This window comes from Microcaecilia unicolor, chromosome 2 (assembly GCF_901765095.1).
Source record: "Microcaecilia unicolor chromosome 2, aMicUni1.1, whole genome shotgun sequence".
Taxonomy (NCBI): Eukaryota; Metazoa; Chordata; class Amphibia; order Gymnophiona; family Siphonopidae; genus Microcaecilia; species Microcaecilia unicolor.
This window is the reverse complement of record NC_044032.1, coordinates 491,949,772-491,973,569: the sequence shown is the minus strand read 5'-3', so window position 1 is coordinate 491,973,569 and position 23,798 is coordinate 491,949,772. Positions and strand designations below refer to the sequence as shown.

The following is a 23,798-nucleotide window of genomic DNA, read 5'->3' as shown; positions in this document are numbered from 1 at the left end:
GTCGGCCTTCTTTCTCTGCCTGTGTCCCGCCCTCGTGTCATGTAACGTCGGCAAGGGCGGGAAACAGGCAGGGAAGGAAGGCCGACGGGAGCTCAGCTGATCTGCCTGCTGAGTGTTGGCGATGTAAGTTCAAAACTGAAGAGAGTGCTCAGGCCGGGTAGGGGGAGCGGTAGCAACGTCGGCAGTTCCCTCCCCCTTCGCGCAGTTTCCCTCTCTGTCCCGCCCCGTCATCACGTATTGACGCAGGGGCGGGACAGAGAGGAAAGTCTCTACTGTGCATTTGCGGGTGAGTACGGTCACTCGCCATTTATATGTTTGACATGATACTACATATGCATAGTTGATCCTGATTAGTCTTTGTCATTTTCAGAGTACAGACCACTGTCATCGAAGCCCACTCCAGTCCTTCCAAATCTCTCTAGCCACCATCGGGACACAGACTGTAAAAGTCTGCGCGGCACTGGTCCTGTTCTCCAACTACTGAAGCTGAATCTATAAAATACTGAGTAGAGTGAAACAAGTAAATGTGAATCACTTGTTTGCTCTCTCCAAAAATACTAGGATTAGGGGGTATGCAATGAAGCTACTAAGTAGTGTGGAAATAGCATTTCTAATTCAATCTAAATCCAATCACTACTGGTCAGCGAATTAACAATTTATTTTAGATTTGCATTACTTGCTAACAAGGAGGAATACCAGCAGGGACCTAGTCCCTGCTAGATTATCCTGACTAATGTACAAAGTGATTTCAGTTTATACCATAAGCTACAGATGATGTAATGAATTCACACCATTCAGAGATACAAAGATAGGGTTACACAGAATACAGATGGCCCATCTCTGGATCATAAATATATCACTCTGGTGCCTAAAAAGGTAAAAAAGTAAACATTCCTATAGACAGCTTATTAAGAACAAAATTACAGAGCATATTCAAAAACATGGATTAATGAGACAAAGTCAACATGGATTTAGTGAAGGGAAATCTTGCCTCACCAATCTACTACATTTCTTTGAAGGGGTGAACAAACATGTGGATAAAGGGGAGCCTGTTGATATTGTGTATCTGGATTTCCAGAAGGCGTTTGACAAAGTACCTCATGAAAGACTCCAGAGGAAATTGGAGAGTCATAGGATAGGAGGTAGTGTTCTATTGTGGATTAAAAACAGGTTAAAAGATAGAAAACAGAGAGTAGGGTTAAATGGTCAGTATTCTCAATGGAGAAGGGTAGTTAGTGGGGTTCCCCAGGGGTCTGTACTGGGACCGCTGCTTTTTAACATATTTATAAATGACCTAGAGTTGGGAGTAACTAGGCCCAGATGATCAAAAGAAAACGCCGGTGCTAGTGGCTGTTAGCGCCATACTAGCGCCGGCATTTGCTACCGCCCCATGATTAGAGCCCTCGAGCGCATGAAACAACGCGCTCAAGGGCTCTTTGCGCAAATAGCATGCAAATGCATGCTAAACAGGGCATTAGATATTCCTCCCCAATGATCAGCGGCCAGCACGCCATAATTTGGGTCGCTGGCCGTGGCAAACCCTACGCCAGGTCCGAGCTGGCGTTAGGGTTTGCTGATCATTGGGGAGAAATGGTGAGCCCTGTCCAGCATGCAGTTGGACTTGGGGTAGTTTAAAACAAGCCTAGTAGCTCTAGCACCCGAATAGTTCTCCACATGGACTCCTAAAGCACCATCCTTTGACATGTTTTTCACCAGCCAATTATCTAGGTAGGGAAACATATGGACTTCCAGTCTGCATAGTGACGCTGCAACTACTACTAGACATCTGGTGAAAACCCTGGGAGCTGATACGAGGCCAAAATGCAATATGCGGTACTGAAAGTGAGGTGTTCCCAGTTTAAATCTGGGATACCACCTGTGACCGGGATCAGGATATGAGTGTACGCATCCTTTAAATCCAGAGAGAATAGCCAATCTTGAGCCTGAACCATTGGGTGAAGGGTGCCCATGGTAACCATTCTGAACTTTTCTTTGACCAGGAATTTGTTCAGGGCCTTTATGTCTGTGATGGGATGCATCCCTTCTGTATTCTTTGGGACAAGAAGGTACCTGGAACAGAACACCTTCCCCTCGTCCTCTAGTGAAATGGGCTAGACTGCATGGACCTTTAGAAGGGCAGAGAGTTCCTCTGCAAGTATCTCCTTGTGATAAGGGCTGAAGATGCACTCGGAGGGCAATTTGGTGGTCTTTGACACCAGTGTAAGCCATAACTGAGAGACTATTTGAAGAACCCACCAGTCGATGGTTACAAGGGGCCACATTTTGGAAAACAAATCACCCCCCCCCCCCCCCCCCATACACACACCGTTAGATCGTCTGGGAAGGTCACCGTTACTGCGGCTGTGCTCTGTTGAAACCAGTCAAAAATTCATCCCCCGTTTTGACTGGGGAGCCAGATGGGTCTTAGGTGCACGCTGTTAACAAGAACGAGCTCGCTGGGACTTAGCTTGCTGAGGAGGATGAGAAGGAGTGTACCTACGTCTCTGTGAGCAATAGGGATCCCACTTCGACTTGCCCAAAAACCTTCTGGATAAGCAGGATGCAGAAGGCACATGCTGAGAGACAGTGTCGATGGTATCAGTGTGCTTTTTTATTTATGAGGTCAACGAGCTCCTACACCTTCTCTCCAAAAAGGACATCCCCCCCCCCCCCCCCCCCAATAAACCTGGAGGATGTAATGGGGCAGTTCTACAAACTTAAGAGTAGCAAATCTCCTGGACCGGATGGAATTCATCCCAGAGTACAGATAGAACTGAAAAAATGAGCTTGCGGAAGTTAATTTAAGATTTCTATTTAATTTCAAAAAGTGCATTAAAACACTAGTTTTCAAAGTATTTACCTAGAGGAGGTTATACCTCCTAGATTTATATTTCTTTTTCTGTTTTTTGTAAAATTCAATTACTGCTTTTGCACTCATGTTATGTGATTGTAAAATTAGAAAATTATAAATAATTTAAAAAAAACCACCAGTTTTCAACCCTCAACAGACATCCATTAACTTGACCCATTGTCTGACTCATAGCTGTCGACATAGGTATTAATAAGACAGACACTGTCAGCACATGAGTAAACTTATGCTCCTAAATCCTTTAACTCCTGTCCTATGGAACTCATATACATGTTGACCAGTATCTGGAAAAGAGGGAAGCCCTGTGGGACTCCACTAGTATGATTCTAGAAGGAAGAAAATTTGTCCTTCATTTTCACTTGATCCCACCTAACAATCAAAAGTTCGCTAAACCAATTAAAAACAATTCTAGAAATTCCTATTTCACTCAGCCTAATAGGTCATGATGTACTGTATCAAAAGCAGCTGTCAGGTCAAACTGTAATAATTTTGCTTGTTTACCCTTGCATAAGAGTTTTGGCATCTTGAACAGGCATTATTTTATTTTTTTGTTACATTTGTACCCCGCGCTTTCCCACTCATGGCAGGCTCAATGCGGCTTACATATTGTATACAGGTACTTATTTGTACCTGGGGCAATGGAGGGTTAAGTGACTTGCCCAGAGTCACAAGGAGCTGCCTGTGCCTGAAGTGGGAATCAAACTCAGTTCCTCAGTTCCCCAGGACCAAAGTCCACCACCCTAACCACTAGGCCACTCCTCCATAGGGCTATGAGAGGATGTGTGGCTCCAATTATAGTCCTTATAGTTTAGTCTATTGTGTTACTTTAAAGAAGAATTCCCAACTTGTCAATACTTCCTTAAGTACTTAACAAAATCAATTTCAGCTTAAAATGCTTCATCAAAAATATCACCCTTTACTTTTAAATATAAAGGCAAAAAAAAGGGGACCAATGAAGGAAGTGTTTATTTTTTGTTGTTTGTTTTTGTTTATTTGCTGTTTTATTGTGGCCCTGGCATCAGCCTTCCAATCCCAGCTGAGAAACACCTCAGGATGTAGAGCTGGCCAGCAAAATAATGTGAACATCAGGGAAAAAGGGACGTTCTTTACATTCCACCATTAGTGAGAACTCCAAAATTTAGTGTATTGGATGGCTATGCTTGTGTTAAGCATAAACCTCTTTAATGTCAGTACTCAGTGGTACAATATATAAAATGGACTGACAGTATTGTGCAAGGTGCCCAATGTGGCCACATTTCATCTTTAGCCCCTGATGCAGCCTTTGTAAACTGCCAATTCAGAAACAAATAAAATTAAAAACAAAATACATTAAAAGTTTTCTCTTAATATTTAAATGAATCATAAAATGATAAGATGAATAGTATTCTTCAAAATATAAATAAACATTCAAAAATATGGAATTAAAAAGTAAATATTAAACACAAACAGTGTGCTGCTCTGAGGATACATGCTGCTGTGGGTAACAAATTCTTTAAGCTTTTTGTGCCACTTTCTTAAACTGTACTTGGCCATATGCTCATTGAAACATGCTCCGAGTTTCAGGTTTTGCTTACAGATCCAACTAATGGGGGACTCAAAAACCTCCTTCTCATATAGGTACATGTACGTTTTTGGTAAGTTTCTAAGCACTTTGAAATTGGATGCATAATCACATATTTGTGCATAATTCATTCAAGATTTACTGACTGTACACTGTTTGTATGTGCTTAATATTCACTTTTTAATTCCATATTTACGCATGTTATTATTTATATTTGGAAACGTACTATTAAAATATATCCACACACCACCTCTTATAGTATTTCTCACGCCCCTCCGCGTTTCAAAGGGAAAATGAGGATTCACTATAAGGAGAGACAGTAAAAGGAAAAGGTATTTCATTAATGTACACTATCAAAATATACTAGTGCAGAATTTGTATATGTCCTGAAAAAACTGATGCCCAGATTACATTAGTCCTTGCTTTGGGTGTCCTGAAAAGCACATGTGCATCTTTTTTATCCATCCTTTGGAAGGTAGACTACCGAAATACTGTCTACCATGAAAAAGTTAAGGAATTAGGCAGCTACTAAGTCAGTTACTAACTTCGTTTTCATGAATAAGAGTCATCCTTACTTGCAGAATACATTGCTTTATTGCTGTTACACCAATAACACTCTTGTAAGAGGGCTGATGTTTTCAGTGTTCACTATGACATTTTAAGGTGATATGCTAGAAAAAGTGGTTCCAAAAACACATTTAAATGTTTCACTAGTACCTTAATTTCATTGTCATTTGCAAAATTGCCAAAAGCAGCCATGATTTTTGGTATTGCAGCAGCCAAGGTCTCTTGTACTGGTTCTTCATGTCGTTTGCATATTCGGGTCAGGCAGGGTATCAAATTCACAAGGTACGGCCTATAAAATAAATTATCGTATCAACTAAGACAGGTCAGTTCAGAAGTTATCTGATACAAGCACTTATGTTATTGTAGCACAGTGGTTCTCAACCAGTGTGTCAGGACACACTTGTGTGTCACCAATAGCTGAGAGGTGCATCATCAAAAATGTGACAGACAGAAAGCCCTTGCTTTCCTTAACAACCATGTGTGACTGCGGGCTGGGGAGAACACAGCAAGGAATCAGGTACTTGAAATCCGCATAAGTGGTCTTTTCTGCTTCTCCGTTACCCACAATACTCATTGCTGCCACCAGCCCCAACTGGAAATGTTGCAAATCTAATCTTCTCCTCCCTGCAGTCACCTACTTTCTTTGCATCACTTTCAGCAATAAATGAATGATATATAAGGGATGTTTTGTTCAGATATGAACAGTAGTGTTCAGTGTGTCACAATTGTAAACACCATGTATCAGGTGTGTCACAACGGAAGAAAGGTTGTGAACCATTGTTATCACAAAATGGGACACTGCAAGGATGGGAACAGGCCAAAGCATCATTTACTTCACACATAAGTATCCTTGCGGTGATCCCTCGGTTTATATTCTCTACAACATTATGAGACATGCTTACTAAACTGTGGTAAGTTTTTGCATTTACTGAACCTTAAGTAGAAAGCTTAAGGTGCAGTAAGTGCAAAGCCAGTTTGGTAAACGCAACATCTCCGCTGCCTTTACTGCACGAGCCCACATCACAAGGCTCAGCAAATAGAATGCATCCATCTATGCCACCTGTGTAGGCGTGAATGTAGCAGACTGTTACCACACCATACTCCCTCCTTCCCTCCCCAATCTGATCCACTCTAGATAGCAGCACACCAAACAATCAAGCCCCCCTCGAAAAAAAAGAAAACAGCACACCCCAACCCCTCTCCACTGAACTCAGGGGTTTCCGTGGCAGTCTATTGGAGCAGGCCATGAGCGGCACCCACTCCCACCCCACTAGCAACCAGGGTTCAAAATTGTACCTAATACTGTGTGGTAGCTGCATGGTACGACCATTAGGAATCATCTACCAGACTACTGTAAAGGGTCACAGGCGCATATACTGTGTACAGAACTATAGAAATGATTATTAGTAGTATTTAGAAACCTGGCAGAAAGTAGGTAGGAGCAAAGGGGGACTGCTCTTGCCCTGCTCCACTAGAATACTAGGGTAACTCCTGGATGAGTCAATTGGGGGGGAGAGAAACGAGTCAAAATGCAGGAGGGTTTGACTGTTGGGTCCGTTGCTGTCCAAGGGGGGGAGTGTCAAGTCCTTGTCAATATATTAGACCTACACCAATCTCTCCAGTTTTTTTTTTTTAAATCTTTTTACTTAATTAGCATTTCCCAGTATAATCTTCACCGAAATCTGTTCCCAGTAAAAACCATATCATTTGGTATTGTGACTCACTATCCCGTAACAAATAAGGCTATTTGAGAAATGATTGCTGTATTTTTTGGTTCAATAAGGAACCTACAATGAGCGTAATAAATTTTATTAGTTAAATTTGAATAATTAAATTTCATTTGGAAACTTCCTGGATACATAAACTTCAGTTAAAAGTCAATTCAACTTAATTAGCACATTGTAGTGACAGAGTAGTGAAACTGTATTTGTCAATTCATAGTGAAGCACATTATCACTGTTGCACTCTGTTTACACTATTTCTCAAGGTTTTTTTCAGTTCAACTTTTTTTTTTTTTTTTTTGTTACATTTGTACCCCGCGCTTTCCCACTCATTGCAGGCTCAATGCGGCTTACATGGGGCAATGGAGGGTTAAGTGACTTGCCCAGAGTCACAAGGAGCTGCCTGTGCCGGGAATCGAACTCAGTTCCTCAGTTCCCGAGGACCAAAGTCCACCACCCTAACCACTAGGCCACTCCTCCACTCCACTTTAAACACCCGTGATTTATTTTTCTATTTGTGAGTTAGCTTGTGAAATAATAAGATTGCATTCTTCTCCAATCTCTCGTTATACATTATGATGCTAATTTTCAAAGCAGATGGAGGCCTCAAAATGCCTAAAAAACATCCCTCTGCTAAAAACATCCAAATCATGATTTTGGAAAGTCCAACTAGCAACAGGGTGTGTTGTGGGAGTGTTCTGGGTCGGACTAGGGCGGGCCCAAAAGTAGGACGTCCAACTGCAATTTTAGAATGGGAAAACACAATCATGTCTCAAAAGGACTTTATCTAGAATTGTTTCTTCACATCCACATTTTAAAAAAAAAAAGGTTCTCTGATTGAGCAGCTGACAACTGGAGGTATTAAGGGATGACATCTCCATAATCCCCCAGTGGTTGCTGTTCTTCTTCCACTCCCCTGAAAGAGGAACTGGAATGGAAAATCGGGTTTTATGTCAGCTGCAGGTAGTATGGCTATTCTGAACACAGAAACAAGCAGGTCAGAGTAGCATCATAGCTGTTAGTGTAGTGGACTGTAAGCCAAGGGACAGGCCTTGGAGGAGAAATGGCCTAATGGTTAGTGCAGCAGACTTTGAACCTGGCAACCTGGGTTCAATTTCCACTGCAGCTCCTTGTGACCTTGGGCAAGTCACATAACCCTCCACTGCCCTAGGTACAAAAAAAAATTAGATTGTGAGCCCTCTAGGGACAGAGAAAGCACCTACATATAATGTGTACATCGCTGCATACGTCTAGTAGTGCTACAGAAATAATTAGTAGTAGATAGAAATGCATATTTATCTATTGGATACAAGATCACCCTCCCTCCTTCTGGCACTGGAGAAATAAGCTGCATGAATTAATGCTGAGGGAAACTAGGGGTGCGGGTTTGTCACCGGGAAGGCAGCAGAGGTTTCTAGCGGTATGGGGAGCATACCTTAATATAATATCGCCAAGGGCACATAGTCAAATTCTGAATAAACTACCTTGGAATAGGTAATTGTAGGTGTCCGGCTTTATTGAGCATTGCACTGGGGTAGGGAAGGTTGGGATGTGGGGGGAAGGGGGAGGCTAGGACTCGACTGAATGGAGGCAGGTAGTTTGTATGCAGTTCGTTGAAGGACTTGATAGGTAGTTAAGGGACTGCATATTTGTTTATGGTACATTATGAATATTAGGGTGATCTTATAGGCACAGGGAAGAGGGGTGGGGTAGGGGGGAAGGCAGAAAATGTTAAACTGGTTGATGATGAACTTTAACATTGTATTTCTATTTTGCAATTTTTGATGGTGGCAAATTTGTTTATGCCAGGTACTGTCTGTAGTGATTTTATATGTTTATCATCAATAAAAATGTTGAAACATAATTAGTAGTAGGTTCAAATCCCACTAACAACTTTTTTTTTTCCTGAAGATCCCTCCAGGAACAGAAAAATACTTACTGTACCTAAAGATACAAGCCACCTGTAAGCCTGAAGACTATTGAAGTGATGGACATTCAGGTACAGCAGGCATTTTTCTGTTCCTGGAGGGATCACATCTACAAAAATAAATAAAAGAGCTACAGTGGGATTTGATCCTGTGTCCCTTCATTTGCTCTCCACTAGACTAACAACTAAGTGTAAAACCTCCTAGTGGTGACGTAATTACATTACAATTTAACAGTTACAGTAATACAAAAGATATTAATATAATCACGGTTAGATGTTATAATTTCCCCTTCGATTCACACCAACACAGAGATTTAACATTTTAAAATATTTATCTTATTTGTTTGCAATACTAATACAATAGTAATTAAAGCAAAATTAAATTGTTCTAAGATGATGGCGTTTCATGAGGTAAATCAGAAATTGGAAGACAGTTATGATAAATGAAGGCTACCCCCCTTTCCTTCATTGATGGTCTAGAGGCAGAAAGCATGGAGTATCCAGATAGGTGACATGGAGAGAGGAGGGCTTCCTCTCCCTTGCGAAGCCAGGTCTCTTTGAGACCAAGAATAATAGCTTTTTATATATCATGAACTACAGTGGCCTTAGGTTGAACAATGCGGAAGTTCAATAAAACACATTTTGAGGTTGTATTGACCTAGATGACTTCCATGGTGGGCAGCAACCCCAAATAATTGGAATGGATTCCAGCATAATGTACCTTAAAGAAGCAGTAAGAGACCAAGCTGGCAAGGCCTAGAACACAGTGGAGGGGCGAAAAGTAATAATATATGACGCAAACAAGATCACCTTATGTTGTTGCCTGAGGGAGCGTCCTGTTCTTTGGGAGTACTCCTTTGGTGTGCACCTATAGCGTACATCACCACAGTGTGAATGTCACTAAACAACTATCTTTTTTTCTGGGGTGCAAACTGACACTGATGTCAGACTTCAGGCTGATTTGGGTGGACAGCTGGGTGGAGCTTAACAGGTCGTGCAAAGGGTCCCACAAGACAAGGGAGACACACAGTGGAGGAGTCTGCCCACTGGACTCCTTTCCTCTTGGCTCTCCTCTAAGGTTCACAGGCTTATAACTCTTGAATGGTATAGTTGGTATCTTGACTCTAATTTTCATCTTTCCCTCTTGTATTATGGATAATGTGACATACCATTGTTTGTATTTTCTTTTGCTTTATGTGGGAAAAAAAATTCGATTTTCATCTTCTGCATGCTTAACAATTATCTCTGTAAATGCATAATAAAATAAGGGGAGGAGAAAACTCTTCTCTTCTGTAATTAGTGATTTGAATAGATTTTTAAGTAGTTATTGAGTGTTACAACCATACAGTATTACTAGGGCTCCTCCATTGTTTTCCTTAGGCTGTTGATCAAGTACTGTAAGAGCAGATCTTAAGTCTCCAAGACCTTTGGAGCAGGAGGTAGATTTGAAGAGTCTAGATCTCTTGCATGGGCCTCACATGGCCTGATAATTGTTTTCCCTTTGTGCCGTAAGACAAAATCGAGGTCCAGAGACGTGAGAAACTCTCCTGAATGTACCGCCGCAATGACGGGGCACAGGGTTTCCATGCGGAAGTGTCACACTCCTAAGGCCTCGTTGACTCTGCGTAAGTCGAAGATAGGTCTGAACGACCCGCCTTTTCGAGGCACCACAAAATAGATGGAGTAGCGACCGCAGCCGCATTCGGCGGGAGGAACCAGAACCACTGCGCCGAGCTTCAGCAACACCTGCAAGGTCTCGTTTACCGCCGCCCGCTTGATGGCAGTGCCGCATTGGGACTCCAAAAACGCATCTCCTTCTGGAACGGCAAATTCTACCCGGTAACCTTCTCTGATCAGGTCTAGGACCCACTGATCCGAAGTAATCTTGGTCCACTCCTCGAATAAGAGGGAGAGATGACCCCCTACTGCGGGAACCTACGAGTGGGCCGGCGCCCCATCATTGTAGAGGACGCCCCTGAACTCCTGGACGTTGCCCGGACGCCGCTGCATGTTTGTCCGAACGAAAGGAGTTCCTCTGCTGGAAACGGGTATGTTGACCAAACCCCGCAGAGCGCCCCGGGCAATATCTGCGAGCTTCGCGAAAAAGTGACCTGGAAGAGGAGGGAAAGAAGGACTTTTGGAAGAAGGCATCGGCCTATCCTCAGGCAATCGTTGCCTAGGTCCTTAACAATCTTCTCCAAATCCTCCCCAAATAAAAGAAGGCCCCAAAAGGGTAACCTCACCAGCCTTTGTTTAGAGGCCATGTCAGCCGCCCAATGCCAGAGCCAAAGAAGGCGGCGGGCAGCAACCGCCACAGACATTTGCTTAGCCGAAGCTCTGACCAGATCATAAAGGGCATCACCAGATCATAAAGGGCATCAGTCAAAAAAGACAGGGCAGACTCCATACGCGGGCCGACCTCAGTGAGGGAACCCGCTCCATCGGCGGGATGCTCAACCGCCTGCTGCAACCAGGAAAGGCAGGCCCGGGCTGCATAGGAACTGCAAATAGCTGCCCGTAAGGAAAGGCCTGAGATATCAAAGGACCGCTTCAGCGCAGATTCCAGCCACCAGTCCTACGTATCTTTCAAAGCGACCCCTCGCTCCACCAGGAGAGTAGTCTTTTTAGTGACAGCCGTGACTAAAGCATCCACTTTAGGCATCCCAAAGAGGGTCGACTGACTTTCCCTCAGGGGGTAAAGGTGACATATAGCCCTGGCCACCTTCAAGGGACCTTCAGGGTCAGACCATTGAGCTGAAATAAGCTCTTGGATGGAAGCATGCACGGGGAAAGCCCGAGAAGGCTTCTTAATGCTAGCCATCCTAGGATTAATACAAGAGGCAGCGCTCTCGTCAGGAATGAGAGCTGGCAGCTCATCACAGTGGAAAATCCAAACCGCTTTAGGGTCATCCAACTCAACTCCTGTGGCAAGCAGCCACCCTCATCTGGACCATCAGTCCGTGAGGGCCTGCCAGACCCTTCAGACTTCCTGAAACTACACCATGGGGGAGAACAGAGTGAAGAGTCTCCCTCAGACGGGGTATTCACTCGTCTACGCTTAGCGTCAGCCAAAAGCTCGGGCGAAAAAATAAAGTCTCCAGCAGACAGGCTATCAAGAACCGGAGGCATCCCAGACCGACAGGAATTGTCAGGAGCCTCAGGCAGTGCTCTTTTTAACATAAAAGCCTCATGCATCAGCAGCACAAATTCAGGTGAGAAAAAAAACTCACCCTGTACATCCGCCCCCACATGGGGGAAAGTGGAGGCAAAAGCTCCTCTAGAAACCTCGAAACGAGGCATCGGACTGCACTCAGACTCCTCCGCAACCGCGAGGGTCGAGTCACGCGGTGTCTCCAAGATGGTGGCCGCTGCCAACTCCAGCGGGTGGGAAGAATCACCGCCTACCATGCTCGTGCCAGCATTAGCATCTAGGCAGCATGTGCTGCAAAGCCCCGCTGCTGATCTGCGTTTCCCACAGTGGGAGCAGCGCTTAACCCCTTCAGCAGCCATCAAATACAGAAAACAAAATGGCTCCTTCGCGCCAAAACGTACCCTGCACAGAGCGCTGTCAGCGGGAACCTCCCCAGAAGAGCTGGGCACCACTATCACCTCAGGAGACCGAGTCAAATGAGCTGCGGTCAAGCTGCACCGAGCCAGGAGCAAGCCTCTGGTTTTTTTTTACTGCGATGAAAAATAGAGGCAGGCAGCCACAGAGGAACTCCGGGAGGAGGGGGAATGGGGTAAGGCAGGGACAGGGAAAACCAAGTATGCCTTTAAAGTGGGCACCACCAGCCACAACACCCCCTGCTCTACTGGCAAAGCACAGGAGCCACCCCAGGCAGAAATCCAGGAGCTGAGACGCAACATCCACACCTGCTGGGAGATAGAGATATACTGAAGGCAGAGGGAGTTGGGCGTCCTGGAACACCATGTGCTTTCAGTGTTCTCTATCTCCACCTGCTTGTAGGCGGATACAACCAATCAGTTAATGGATTCATCTGCTGCTGATGACAAGGAAATCTTTTTCCTCTTATACCATTTCTCTTATAGCTATTGACTTAGTTACTAGTCAATTAATATGCCTGTATTACTTCTCAAGTATCGAACTTGTTGATTATTTTTGGATAAATTAATAAATAAAATATTTAAAAAAAAAAAAAAAAAGAAAGAACCTTACCACTGAGGAATCCTCATTGTCCTCCAGGGACAGATCTCCAGTCCCCTGTCCCAAATGACTATGAAGCAAACCAAATCAGGTCAGATTCTGATGGTCCAGCAACAAAATGGCCACCATTCCCATCAAAATCGCATACTGAGAAGGAACTACAGGAGCCTGCTTCCCGATCTCCACAAGCAGTACAGCTGTATCTGAGAGGACTGTGTGGGCACCCTCTGAAGAAATTTTATCTCCCCCATCAAAAATGGTAATAGGAGCAAGCCACACTACTTCCTCACTGACGTCTACATGCCCCACAACATTCACCTCTAGGCATGAACTCTGCCTCAGCTAACGAAGAACCCCTTCCTGCCCGTTCAATTGAATTAACAAACAGTATCCAATTACTAGCTTCTCTTTCTCTCGTCCACCTCCACTATTTTTACACATGAAACAATCAAAGCTGACAGGAAAAAAAGTACACCCTGCCTGCTGAAGCCCCTAAGGGTCACCACCACTGGCTTTACAAGCAAAGCCCATGGGCTACAATTTGGGATCCTGGCTGGAAAGACACCTCCACACAACTAATGTCAGTCGACCAGTCCCTGGGAGCAATGTCTAGGACAAGGTTCAAACTCAAGGGATGCAATCTGTGGAGAGAAAGGTCTCTTCAGAAGAAATCCTGCTCGATCAGTCAACCTGCACCATCTGCTGGAGGCAGAGAAATACTGGTAGTATTCCTGGCTGCACGCACAGGTGCCCCATATAAGAGGCTTCGGGATGCTAAGATTCCCCAGCTGCAAGTCCAACCTCCACAACAGGATCTCTGACTGGCCAACTCTAATTCCCTGCACTATTCCAGGCTGCCAGCAGCTCTCCCTCTCTCTGTGGGGCTGCTAAGGTGTCTTGATCGCTGCCGGTAGAATCACCACAGCAATTGAAAGGAGCTGCCTCGGGAACGCAGTTCTTCCCTGTGATGCGTCCTGCCCATGTGAAACAGGAGGTTGCATCAGAGGAGACGGGACACATCACAGAGAATCGAGTTCCCAAGGCTGCTCCTTTCAGTTGCTGCGGTGCCTCTACCGGCAGCAATCAAGGCACCTTGGCAGCACCAGCAGGCCACGAGGGGACAGGGGAGAAACACTGGACCTGCGAGAGGGAGGAAAAGAGAGATGCGTGACCTGTGGTGGGGGGGGGGGGGGGGGAGGAAGAACTCAATGCTCCTTTGCTGATCTGGGGATGAGAGGAAAGGGAGGGAGAGACAAACAGGAAGCTATGTCATGCACGGTTCCGCTTTAGGGGTTACGGACCAAGAAAGGGATCTGGGAGTCATCATGGATAGGACGTTGAAATCTTCAGCTCAATTTGCTGCGGTGGCTAAGAAGGCAAACAGAATGTTGAGTATTATTAGAAAAGGGATGGAAAACAAGCATGAGGATATTATAATGCCGTTATATCGCTCTATGGTGCGACTGCACCTGGAGTATTGTGTTCAGTTCTGGTCGCCTCATCTCAAAAAAGACAAAGGAATTGGAGAAGGTGCAGAGAAGGGCGACAAAAATGATAAAAGGGATGGGACAACCACCCTATGAGGAGAGGTTAAGACGGCTAGGACTCTTTAGCCTAGAGAAAAGGCAGCTGACAGGTGATATGATAGAGGTCTACAAAATAATGAGTGGGGTAGAGCGGACAGATGTGAAGCATTTGTTTACACTTTCTAACAATAATAGAACCAGGGGACACAAGATGAAATTAGAATGTGGTAGGTTTAAAACAAATCGGAGAAAATTTTTCTTTACTCAGCGCGTAGTTAGACTCTGGAACCCATTGCCGGAGAAGGTAGTGACAACAACTGGCCTTGCTGATTTTAAACGGGTTCTGGACAGATTCCTGAAAGAAAAGTCCATTGATTATTATTAAATTTTGGGTTTTTGCCAGGTTCTTGGGGCCTGTATTGGCTGCTGTCGGAGACAGAGTGCTGGGTTTGATGGACCTTTGGTCTTTTCCCAGCGTGGCAGTGCTTATCTACTTATGTACTTATGAAGAGGTACTGGATGTGAAGGGGGGAGAGGGATAGATACAGGACCAGCTTGGGGGAGGGGGAACAGAAAGAGATGGGGGAGGGGAAGAAAGGTGGAAAAATGCTGGATGGAAGAGAAGGGAAGAGACACTGGAGGCCCAGGAGGAAGCCATACTAAACTCTCAGGGGAGTGTGGGTAGGGAGAGAAAGGGAGAGATACTAGCTCCAGGGTGGGGGACGAGGGAAGAAGGCAAGAGAGAGGGGAGGGACAGGGAGACAGACAAGAGATGCTAGGTATGGAGAGAGAAGGGATTGGGACACAGAGGGGTAATGCTGATCAGCGGGGGAGGGACAGGAACACAGAGAGGGAAAAATGTAGGACAGGGCAAGACAGCCACAGAGAGGAAAAGCTGAATGTAAGAGCTGGATCGGGACACTGAAAGGGACGATGCTGAAACTGGAGGAAGGATTTATTTATTTATTACAATTGTATCCCGCGCTTTCCCACCCAAGGCAGGCTCAATGCGGCTTACACAGTAAAAGGAACACAGAATGGTAAAAGTTAAGTATACCAGAATAATAGATGAGATGAGTAGGTAGAAATAGGCAATGGAATAGGGTCAAAGACACAAAGAGGAGATGTTGGACAGGACGGATAAGGACGCAGAAGAAGAATGGTGGACATGGAGACAGAAGAAATGGCAAAGGGACAGGAGACATTGAAAAGACAAGGAAAAAGAAACAACAGAAAAATGCATAACAGACACCAGGACCAAACCAAATAGAAAAACAAAATGCTCAGCCAACAAAGGTAGAAAAAGTATTTTATTCTGAAAGTATTACTTGGAATTTGTCAGTTTTGGGAAATGCACATCTCTGATATTTTGCATTTCAGTTTCAAATTTCTCCAGGTTTCCAGTTCAGTGTTTTGCCTTCATATTATTCCAGTTCAGTGTTTTGCAGCATAAAATGTATTGTACTGTTTTGGGATCATGCCAGGTACTTGTGACCTGAATTGGTCATTGTTAGAAACAGGATACTGGGCTTGATGGACCTTCGGTCAGTCCCAGTATGGCAACACTTATGTATTTATGTACTTCATATCATTTATTGATCTCTGGTCCATTGTGTCCTATTTGTTGTGTGATGTGTTTTTCATGTGTAAACAAGGTGCAGTATTCTGCTACCACGTAGTATCTGCATAGAGATCTTGTTCCCATCCTGTTTGTTTGGGTGGTGGGGGATGTTCACTAGATAGTGTATTGGTGTTTTAGGGCTCAATATAATATTTACAGTGCTGCCTTTTCATGCACGAGGTTGTAGTTCTTCATATCCTGGGAGTTAGTGTCATTATGGTATGGTAAGGTACTCTGTCTTTTTGCCCAAGTTTGTGTATAGTATTTTGTAATGGAAGGACTACTGAGGTGACATCAAAACTTTAATATAATTTTAGTTTGTCATAACATCAGACAGGGTTGTAGGGTTTAAATTATAAGACACTGCCTCTTGAGGGATCGTCAAATACAACTGAATTGTTTCCACAGGTGTGCTGGCTGAGGGAAAGTAGGATGCATAAGAGAGAAAGACTGGCTGCACGCCTCTATGGAAGCGTAGGCATCATATACAAACACTTTTTTTTCAATCTGCTTTAATTCAATTGCCTAAAAGACATATACATCTATTGAAGCTTACACGGTTTAAATTCTTTGGCATTTGATACATATTTATAGACTTGGGGCCCACTCCCAGACCCTCCCACTTTAGTTTTCCCAAACACTGCACCACCTATTATACTGATGATGTCATCAGAATCTTCACATCTCTGCCTCCATCTGCTGATAGGGGAACATAACCCATTAATCTGGACTGGTCTAGTAAGATAAAATGAAGATACTTACCTGTAGCAGGTATTCTCCGAGGACAGCAGGCTGGACATCATCACGCATGGGTCGTCGTCCGCGACGGCCCAGGAGCTCCAGAATTTTAAAGAAAAAATTTAAAGCTTCTAGAAGCAGCGCGACGGGCGCGGGGACAACGCACCGCACCTGCGCGAGTGACTTCCCGCCCGCGCACTTCCCTCAGTTATATAACAAGCAAGAAGAAGAGAACAGCTCCAAAGGGGAGGAGGGAGGGTTGTGATGATTTCCAGCCTGCTGTCCTCGGAAAATACCTGCTACAGGTAAGTATCTTCATTTTCTCCAAGAACAAGCAGGCTGGACATCATCACGCATGGGGTATCCCTAGCACCCAGGCTCACCTAAAACAATGAACAATGGTCAATTGGGCCTCACAACGGCGAGGACATAACTGAAATTGACCTAAAACCAAACACAACTAAGTGAGAGTGCAGCCTGGAACAGAACCGAAATGGGCCTAGGAGGGTAGAGTTGGATTCTAAACCCCAAACAGATTCTGTAACACAGACTGCCCAAACCAACTGTCGCGTCGGGTATCCTGTTGTAGGCAGTAGTGAGATGTGAATGTGTGGACTGATGACCACGTCGCAGGCTTGCAAATCTCTTCAATAGAAGCTGACATCAGATGAGCCACTGACGCAGCCATGGCTCTGACATTATCAGCCGTGACATGGTCCTCCAAAGTCAACCCAGCTTGGGCGTAAGTGAAGGAGATGCAATCTGCTAGCCAATTTGAGATTGTGCGTTTTCCGATGGCAACCCCCATCCTATTGGGATCAAAAGAAACAAACAACTAGGCAGACTGTCTATAGGGCTTCGTCCGCTCCACGTAAAAGGCCAATGCTCTCTTACAGTCCAATGTATGCAACTTGTCCTCACCAGGGCGGGTATGTGGACGGGGAAAAAATGTTGGCAAGACAATGGACTGGTTCAGATGGAACTCAGACACCACCTTCGGCAGGAACTTAGGATGAGTACGGAGAACTACCCTGTTGTGATGAAATTTAATGTAGGGAGCATGAACTACCAGGGCTTGGAGCTCACTGACTCTACGAGCTGAAGTAACAGCCACCAAGAAAATGACCTTCCAGGTCAAGTACTTCAGATGGAAGGAATTCAGTGGCTCAAAAGAAGGTTTCATCAGCTGGGCGAGAACGACGTTGAGATCCCATGACACTGGTGGAGGTTTGACAGGGGGCTTTGACAAAAGCAAACCTCTCATGAAGCAACAACTAAAGGCTGTCCAGAGATAGGCTGACCTTCTACATGGTGATGATAAGCACTAATTGCACTAAGGTGAACTCTTACTGAGTTAGTCTTAAGACCAGACTCCGACAAGTGTAGAAGGTACTCAAGCAGGGTCCGTGTAGGACAAGAGAAAGGGTCTAGGGCCTTGCTGTCACACCAGACGGCAAACCTCCTACATTTAAAACAATAACTCCTTTTCGTAGAATCTTTCCTGGAAGCAAGCAAGACTAGGGAGACACCCTCAGAAAAGCCTAAAGAGGCAACTTCTATGCTCTCAACATCCAGGCCGTGAGAGCCAGAGACTAGAGGTTGGGATGCAGAAGCGACCCCTCGTTCTGAGTGATGAGGGTCTGAAAACAGTCCAATCTCCACGGTTCCTCAGAGGACAAGTCCAGAAGAAGAGGGAACCAAATCTGACTAGGCCAAAAGGGCGCTATCAGAATCATGGTTCCGCGGTCTTGCCTGAGTTTCAGCAACGTTTTCCCTACCAAAGGAATGGGAGGATAAGCATACAGGAGACCTATCCCCCAATGAAGGAGAAAGGCATCTGACGCTAAGCTGCTGTGGGCCTGGAGCCTGGAACAGAATTGAGGAACTTTGTGATTGTACTGAGTGGCAAAAAGATCCACCGAGGGGGTGCCCCACGCTCGGAAGATCTTGCGGACAACGTCCATGTTCAGAGACCACTCGTGAGGTTGCATGATCCTGCTCAACCTGTCGGTCAGGCCGTTGTTTACGCCTGCCGGATACATGGCTTGGAGAAGCATAGCATGCTGAGTCGCCCAAAGCCACATCCTGACAGCTTCCTGACACAGAGGGCGAGATCCGGTGCCCCCCTGCTTGTTGGTGTAATACATAGCAACCTGATTGTCTGTCTGAATTAGGATAACTTGGTTGGACAGCCAATCTCTGAAAGTCTTTAGAGCATTACAGATCGCTCGCAATTCCAAGAGGTTGATCTGAAGATGCATTTCCTGGAAGGACCAAACTCCCTGAGTGTGGAGCCCATCCACATGAGCTCCCCACCCGAGGAGGGATGCATCCGTCGTCAGCACTTCTTGCAGCTGAGCAATTTGGAATGGGTGTCCCAAGGTCAGATTCGAGTGAATGGTCCACCAGTGAAGGGAATTGCAAAATTCGGTGGAAAGATGGATGACATCCTCTAGATCCCCCGCAGCTTGACACCACTGGGAAGCTAGGGTCCACTGAGCCGATCTCATGTGTAGACGTGCCATGGGTGTCACATGAACTGTTGAGGCCTTCTGGCCCAGAAGTCTCAACATCTGCCGAGCTGTGCTCTGTTGGGATGCTCGAGCTGAGGACACGAGAGCTAGAAGGTTGTCCACCCGTGCCTGGGGAAGATAAGCTCAAGACGTCTGTGTGTTCAACAGAGCTCCTATGAATTCCAATCTCTGTACGGGAACCGGGTGGGACTTGGGATAGTTGATGCAAACCCCAGTAGTTCGAGCAATTGAATAGTAATCTGCATGGATCGTAGAGCTCCTGCCTCCAAGGTGCTCTTCACCAGCCAATCGTCAAGATAGGGGAATACGTGTACTCCCAGTCTGCGTAGCGATGCTGCGACCACTGCCAAGCACTTTGTGAAGACTCTAGGTGCAGAGGCGAGACCAAAGGGCAGCACGCAGTACTGAAAATGCTGTGTTCCCAGACGAAATCGAAGGTACTGCCTGTGAGTTGGGAGCACCGAAATGTGAGTGTAGGCGTCTAAGTCCAGAGAGCATAGCCAATCGTTTTCCTGAATCATTGAAGAAGGGTGCCCAGGGAAAGCATCCTGAACTTTTCTCGGACCAGATATTTGTTCAGGGCCCTTAGGTCTAGGATGGGACGCATCCCCCCTGTTTTCTTTTCCACAAGGAAGTACCTGGAATAGAATCCCAGCCCTTCTTGCCCGGGTGGAACAGGCTCGACCACATTGGCGCTGAGAAGGGCGGAGAGTTCCTCTGCAAGTACCTGCTTGTGGCGGGAACTGAAAGACTGAGCTCCCGGAGAGCAATTTGGAGGCTTTGATTCCAGATTGAGGGTGTATCCGGACCGGACTATTTGTAGAACCCACCTGTCGGAGGTTATGAGAGGCCACCTTTGGTGAAAAAATATAAGTCTCCCTCTGACAGGAAGATCGTACGGTACAGACACTTTGATGTCGGCTATGCTGCTCTGGAGCCAGTCAAAAAATCGTCCCTTGCTTTTGCTGGGGAGCCGGAGGGGCCTGAGGCGCACACCGCTGACGAGAGCAGGCCTGCTGGGGGCAACCCTGAACAGGCTGTCAAGAAGCAGAAGTGTACCTACGCCTATTAGAGGAATAGGGAGCACTCCTCCTCCCTCCAAAATACCTCCTAGAGGAGGAGGTAGTAGCACAAGGCGTCCGGCAGGCGAGAAAGTCCATAGCATCAGGGTGCTTTTTGAGGGGATCAACCATATCCTCAATCTTCTCTCCAAAAAGATTGTCTCCCCGGCAAGGAACATCCGCCATACGGTGCTGGGTCTTCTGATCCAGGTCCGAGATACGCAGCTAGGAGAGTCTGCGCATCACGATACCTTGAGCAGCCGCCCTGGATGCAGCATCAAAAGAATCAAAAGCTCCCCTGGCCAGGAATTTGCGACACACCTTCTGCTGCCTGACCACCTGGTGAAAAGGCTCTGCAAGCTCAGGAGGAAGAGCTTCAACCAAACTGGACAGTTGCTTTATCGAGTTCCGTAAGTGGATGCTGGTGTACAGCTGGTATGTTTGAATCTTGGCCTCGAGCATTCCGGCCTGATACGTTCGCCTCCCAAAAGAATCCAAGGTCCTAGATTCTCTGCCCAGGGGCTCCGAAGCATAGTCCCTAGTACTCTTGGATCTTCTGAGAGCAGAGTCCACCACCATGGAATCGTGAGGAAGTTGGGCCTTCACCATCACAGGCTCACCATGGACTCTGTACTGGGACGCGGACTTCTTGTTGCAACCTGAATTAGATAGAGGGCAAGACCAATTCCGCAACATCACTTCCCTGAGTGTATTGTGCAGGGGGGCCGTTGCAACAACTTTTGGCGGAGAAGGATAATCCAGGACCTCAAACATCTCAGCCCTGGGCTCATCCACAGCCTCCATGGGAAAAGGAATGTCCCCAGACATTTCCCGCACAAAAGATGAAAAGGAGAGACACTCAGGTGGAGATTGTCTAACCTCAATAGGTGGAGTGGGATCAGATGGAAGCCCCTAAGAATCTTCCTCCGAAAAATATCTGGGGTCTTCTTCCTCACTCCATGAGTGCTCCTGTTCAGTGTCGGACAATAGCTCTCGAAGAGCAGCCCGAACCCGATCCTGAAGGGCGTCGAGAAGTGGACCCTTGCCTGGACTCCGGCGAAGCTTCCTCCACCGATGTCAAAGTCCACCCGGGTGGCAACCGGCTCAGGCACCGCAAGCGGTAGCGAGGGCAGGGACCTCCTCGCAGGAGATGGGGCAGACGCCGTCTCAGCAGTAGGTACCGGAGGTGCAAGCACCTGCGGTACCAAGGCAGGACGTATCATCCCCTCCAGAATGCCTGGAAGCATGGCCCGGAGACACTCATCGAGGGCTGCCATCGGAACAAGCTGTGGGATCAGCACGGGAGTCGGTGGTAGAATCAGATGAGGTTCGAGAGCCGATACCTGGCTGCCAGACAACCGACGCGTCGGCACCTCCTGAATGGAGGGCAAGCGAGCCTCCCGGCGCCAACGCTTCTCGGGTGCCGACTCCCTCAGCTCCCCGGAGCTCTCGGTACCGTGACGGGAAGGAGATCGATGGCGATGCTTCTTAGCCTTCGCCCGATGCCCCTCATCGACACTCCTCGGTACCGATGGAGTGGAATCCTCACGCCTCCTCAGGGCCGGATCCGACTCAGGGCGGTCCCGGGGGGCCTGCATAGAAGTAGGCCTGGAGACGGGTGGAGACCCACTCGATGCCTCGCTGCTCCCAGCTGCAACAGGTCTTTCAGCAGCCATTACCTGGACTCTCGATGCTGCTTCCCTCGACGTCGAAGGACAGGACCGATCTGGAAAAAGCTTCTCACGCTGAGCCTCTCGAGCTACCTGGGTCCTCTTTTTCATTAATTTGCAAAGCTTACAAGAAGCTGGCAAATGGTCAGGCCCGAGGCACTGGAGACACCAGGCGTGAGGATCAGTCGACGAGATGGTCCGGTTGCAGCGGGAACAGCGTTTGAAGCCGGTGGGAGTCCTCGATGACATGGGAGGAAAAATAGCGGTCAAAAAATCAAACGACTCGATGGTGCCAACGAAAAGGTACGAAAAAAGGAAAAAGCCACGCGACCGGGCGGCCTAAAGACGGCTGCGACTGGAGGAGAAAGAAAACTTAAAAACGGGGGGAAACTAAGAAAAATAAAGTTTTTGGGTTTTTTTTTTTAAGTTTGAATGAGGAGAAAAAAGGTAGCAAAAAGCTACGATCGGAGCGCGTAAATGCGACGGAAAAACGTCTCCTGGGCCACAAAACGCGAGGGAGGGCAGAAAAACAACCCCTCTTCGCGAAGCGTAAAAAAGGAAACTGAGGGAAGCGCGCGGGCGTCAAGTCACTCGTGCATGTGCGGTGCGTTGTCCCCGCACCCGTTGTGCTGCTTCTAGAAGCTTTAAATTTTTTTCATTTAGAGATGGGAGTAACTAGCGAGGTAATTAAATTTGCTGATGACAAAAAAGTTATTCAAAGTCGTTAACTCGCGACAAGATTGTGAAAAATTACAATAGGACCTTACGAGACTGGGAGACTGGGCGGCTAAATGGCAGATGACGTTTAATGTGAGCAAGTGCAAGGTGATGCATGTGGGAAAAAAGCACCCGAATTATAGCTACGTCATGCAAGGTTCCAAGTTAGGAGTTACGGACCAAGAAAGGGATCTGGGTGTCGTCGTCGATAACACACTGAAACCTTCTGCTCAGTGTGCTGCTGCGGCTAGGAAAGCGAATAAAATGTTGGGTATTATTAGGAAAGGTATGGAAAACAGGTGTGAGGATGTTATAATGCCGTTGTATCGCTCCATGGTGCGACCGCACCTTGAGTATTGTGTTCAATTCTGGTCGCCGCATCTCAAGAAAGATATAGTAGAATTGGAAAAGGTGCAGCGAAGGGCGACTAAAATGATAGCGGGGATGGGACGACTTCCCTATGAAGAAAGACTAAGGAGGCTAGGGCTATTCAGCTTGGAGAAGAGACGGCTGAGGGGAGACATGATAGAGGTATATAAAATAATGAGTGGAGTGGAACAGGTGGATGTGAAGTGTCTGTTCACGCTTTCCAAAAATACTAGGACTAGGGGGCATGCGATGAAACTACAGTGTAGTAAATTTAAAACAAATTGGAGAAAATTTTTCTTCACCCAACGTGTAATTAAACTCTGGAATTCATTGCCGGAAAATGTGGTGAAGGCGGTTAGCTTAGCAGAGTTTAAAAAGGGGTTGGACGGTTTCCTAAAGGACAAGTCCATAAACCGCTACTAAACGGACTTGGAAAAATCCAAAATCCCAGGAATAACATGTATAGAATGTTTGTACGTTTGGAAAGCTTGCCAGGTGCCCTTGGCCTGGATTGGCCGCTGTCGTGGACAAGATGCTGGGCTCGATGGACCCTTGGTCTTTTCCCAGTATGGCATTACTTATGTACTTATGTACTAACACAATGGTTCAGTGACATCTGAATTACTAATTCCACTCAGAAATCTTTTTTTTCTTTCATAAACTCAGCTTCTACACCTCACCCTCGCATGAATGTCATAGATTTAGGCACTTGAACAATAGTTCCAAAAAAATGGGGTCAAAAAAAAAATTCA

At 46.2% G+C, this 23,798-nt stretch overlaps 1 protein-coding gene across 1 annotated transcript in view; it reads right to left on the bottom strand.

Annotated features, from left to right (window-relative positions):
- HTT (huntingtin) overlaps window positions 1-23,798 on the bottom strand; it is a 990,576-nt gene that overhangs the window by 918,335 nt on the left and 48,443 nt on the right. Inside the window, exon 6 of the mRNA XM_030191138.1 lies at window positions 5,148-5,286. Within this exon, the coding sequence (XP_030046998.1) occupies window positions 5,148-5,286 (139 nt within the window). The remainder of the gene's footprint in view (window positions 1-5,147; window positions 5,287-23,798) is intronic.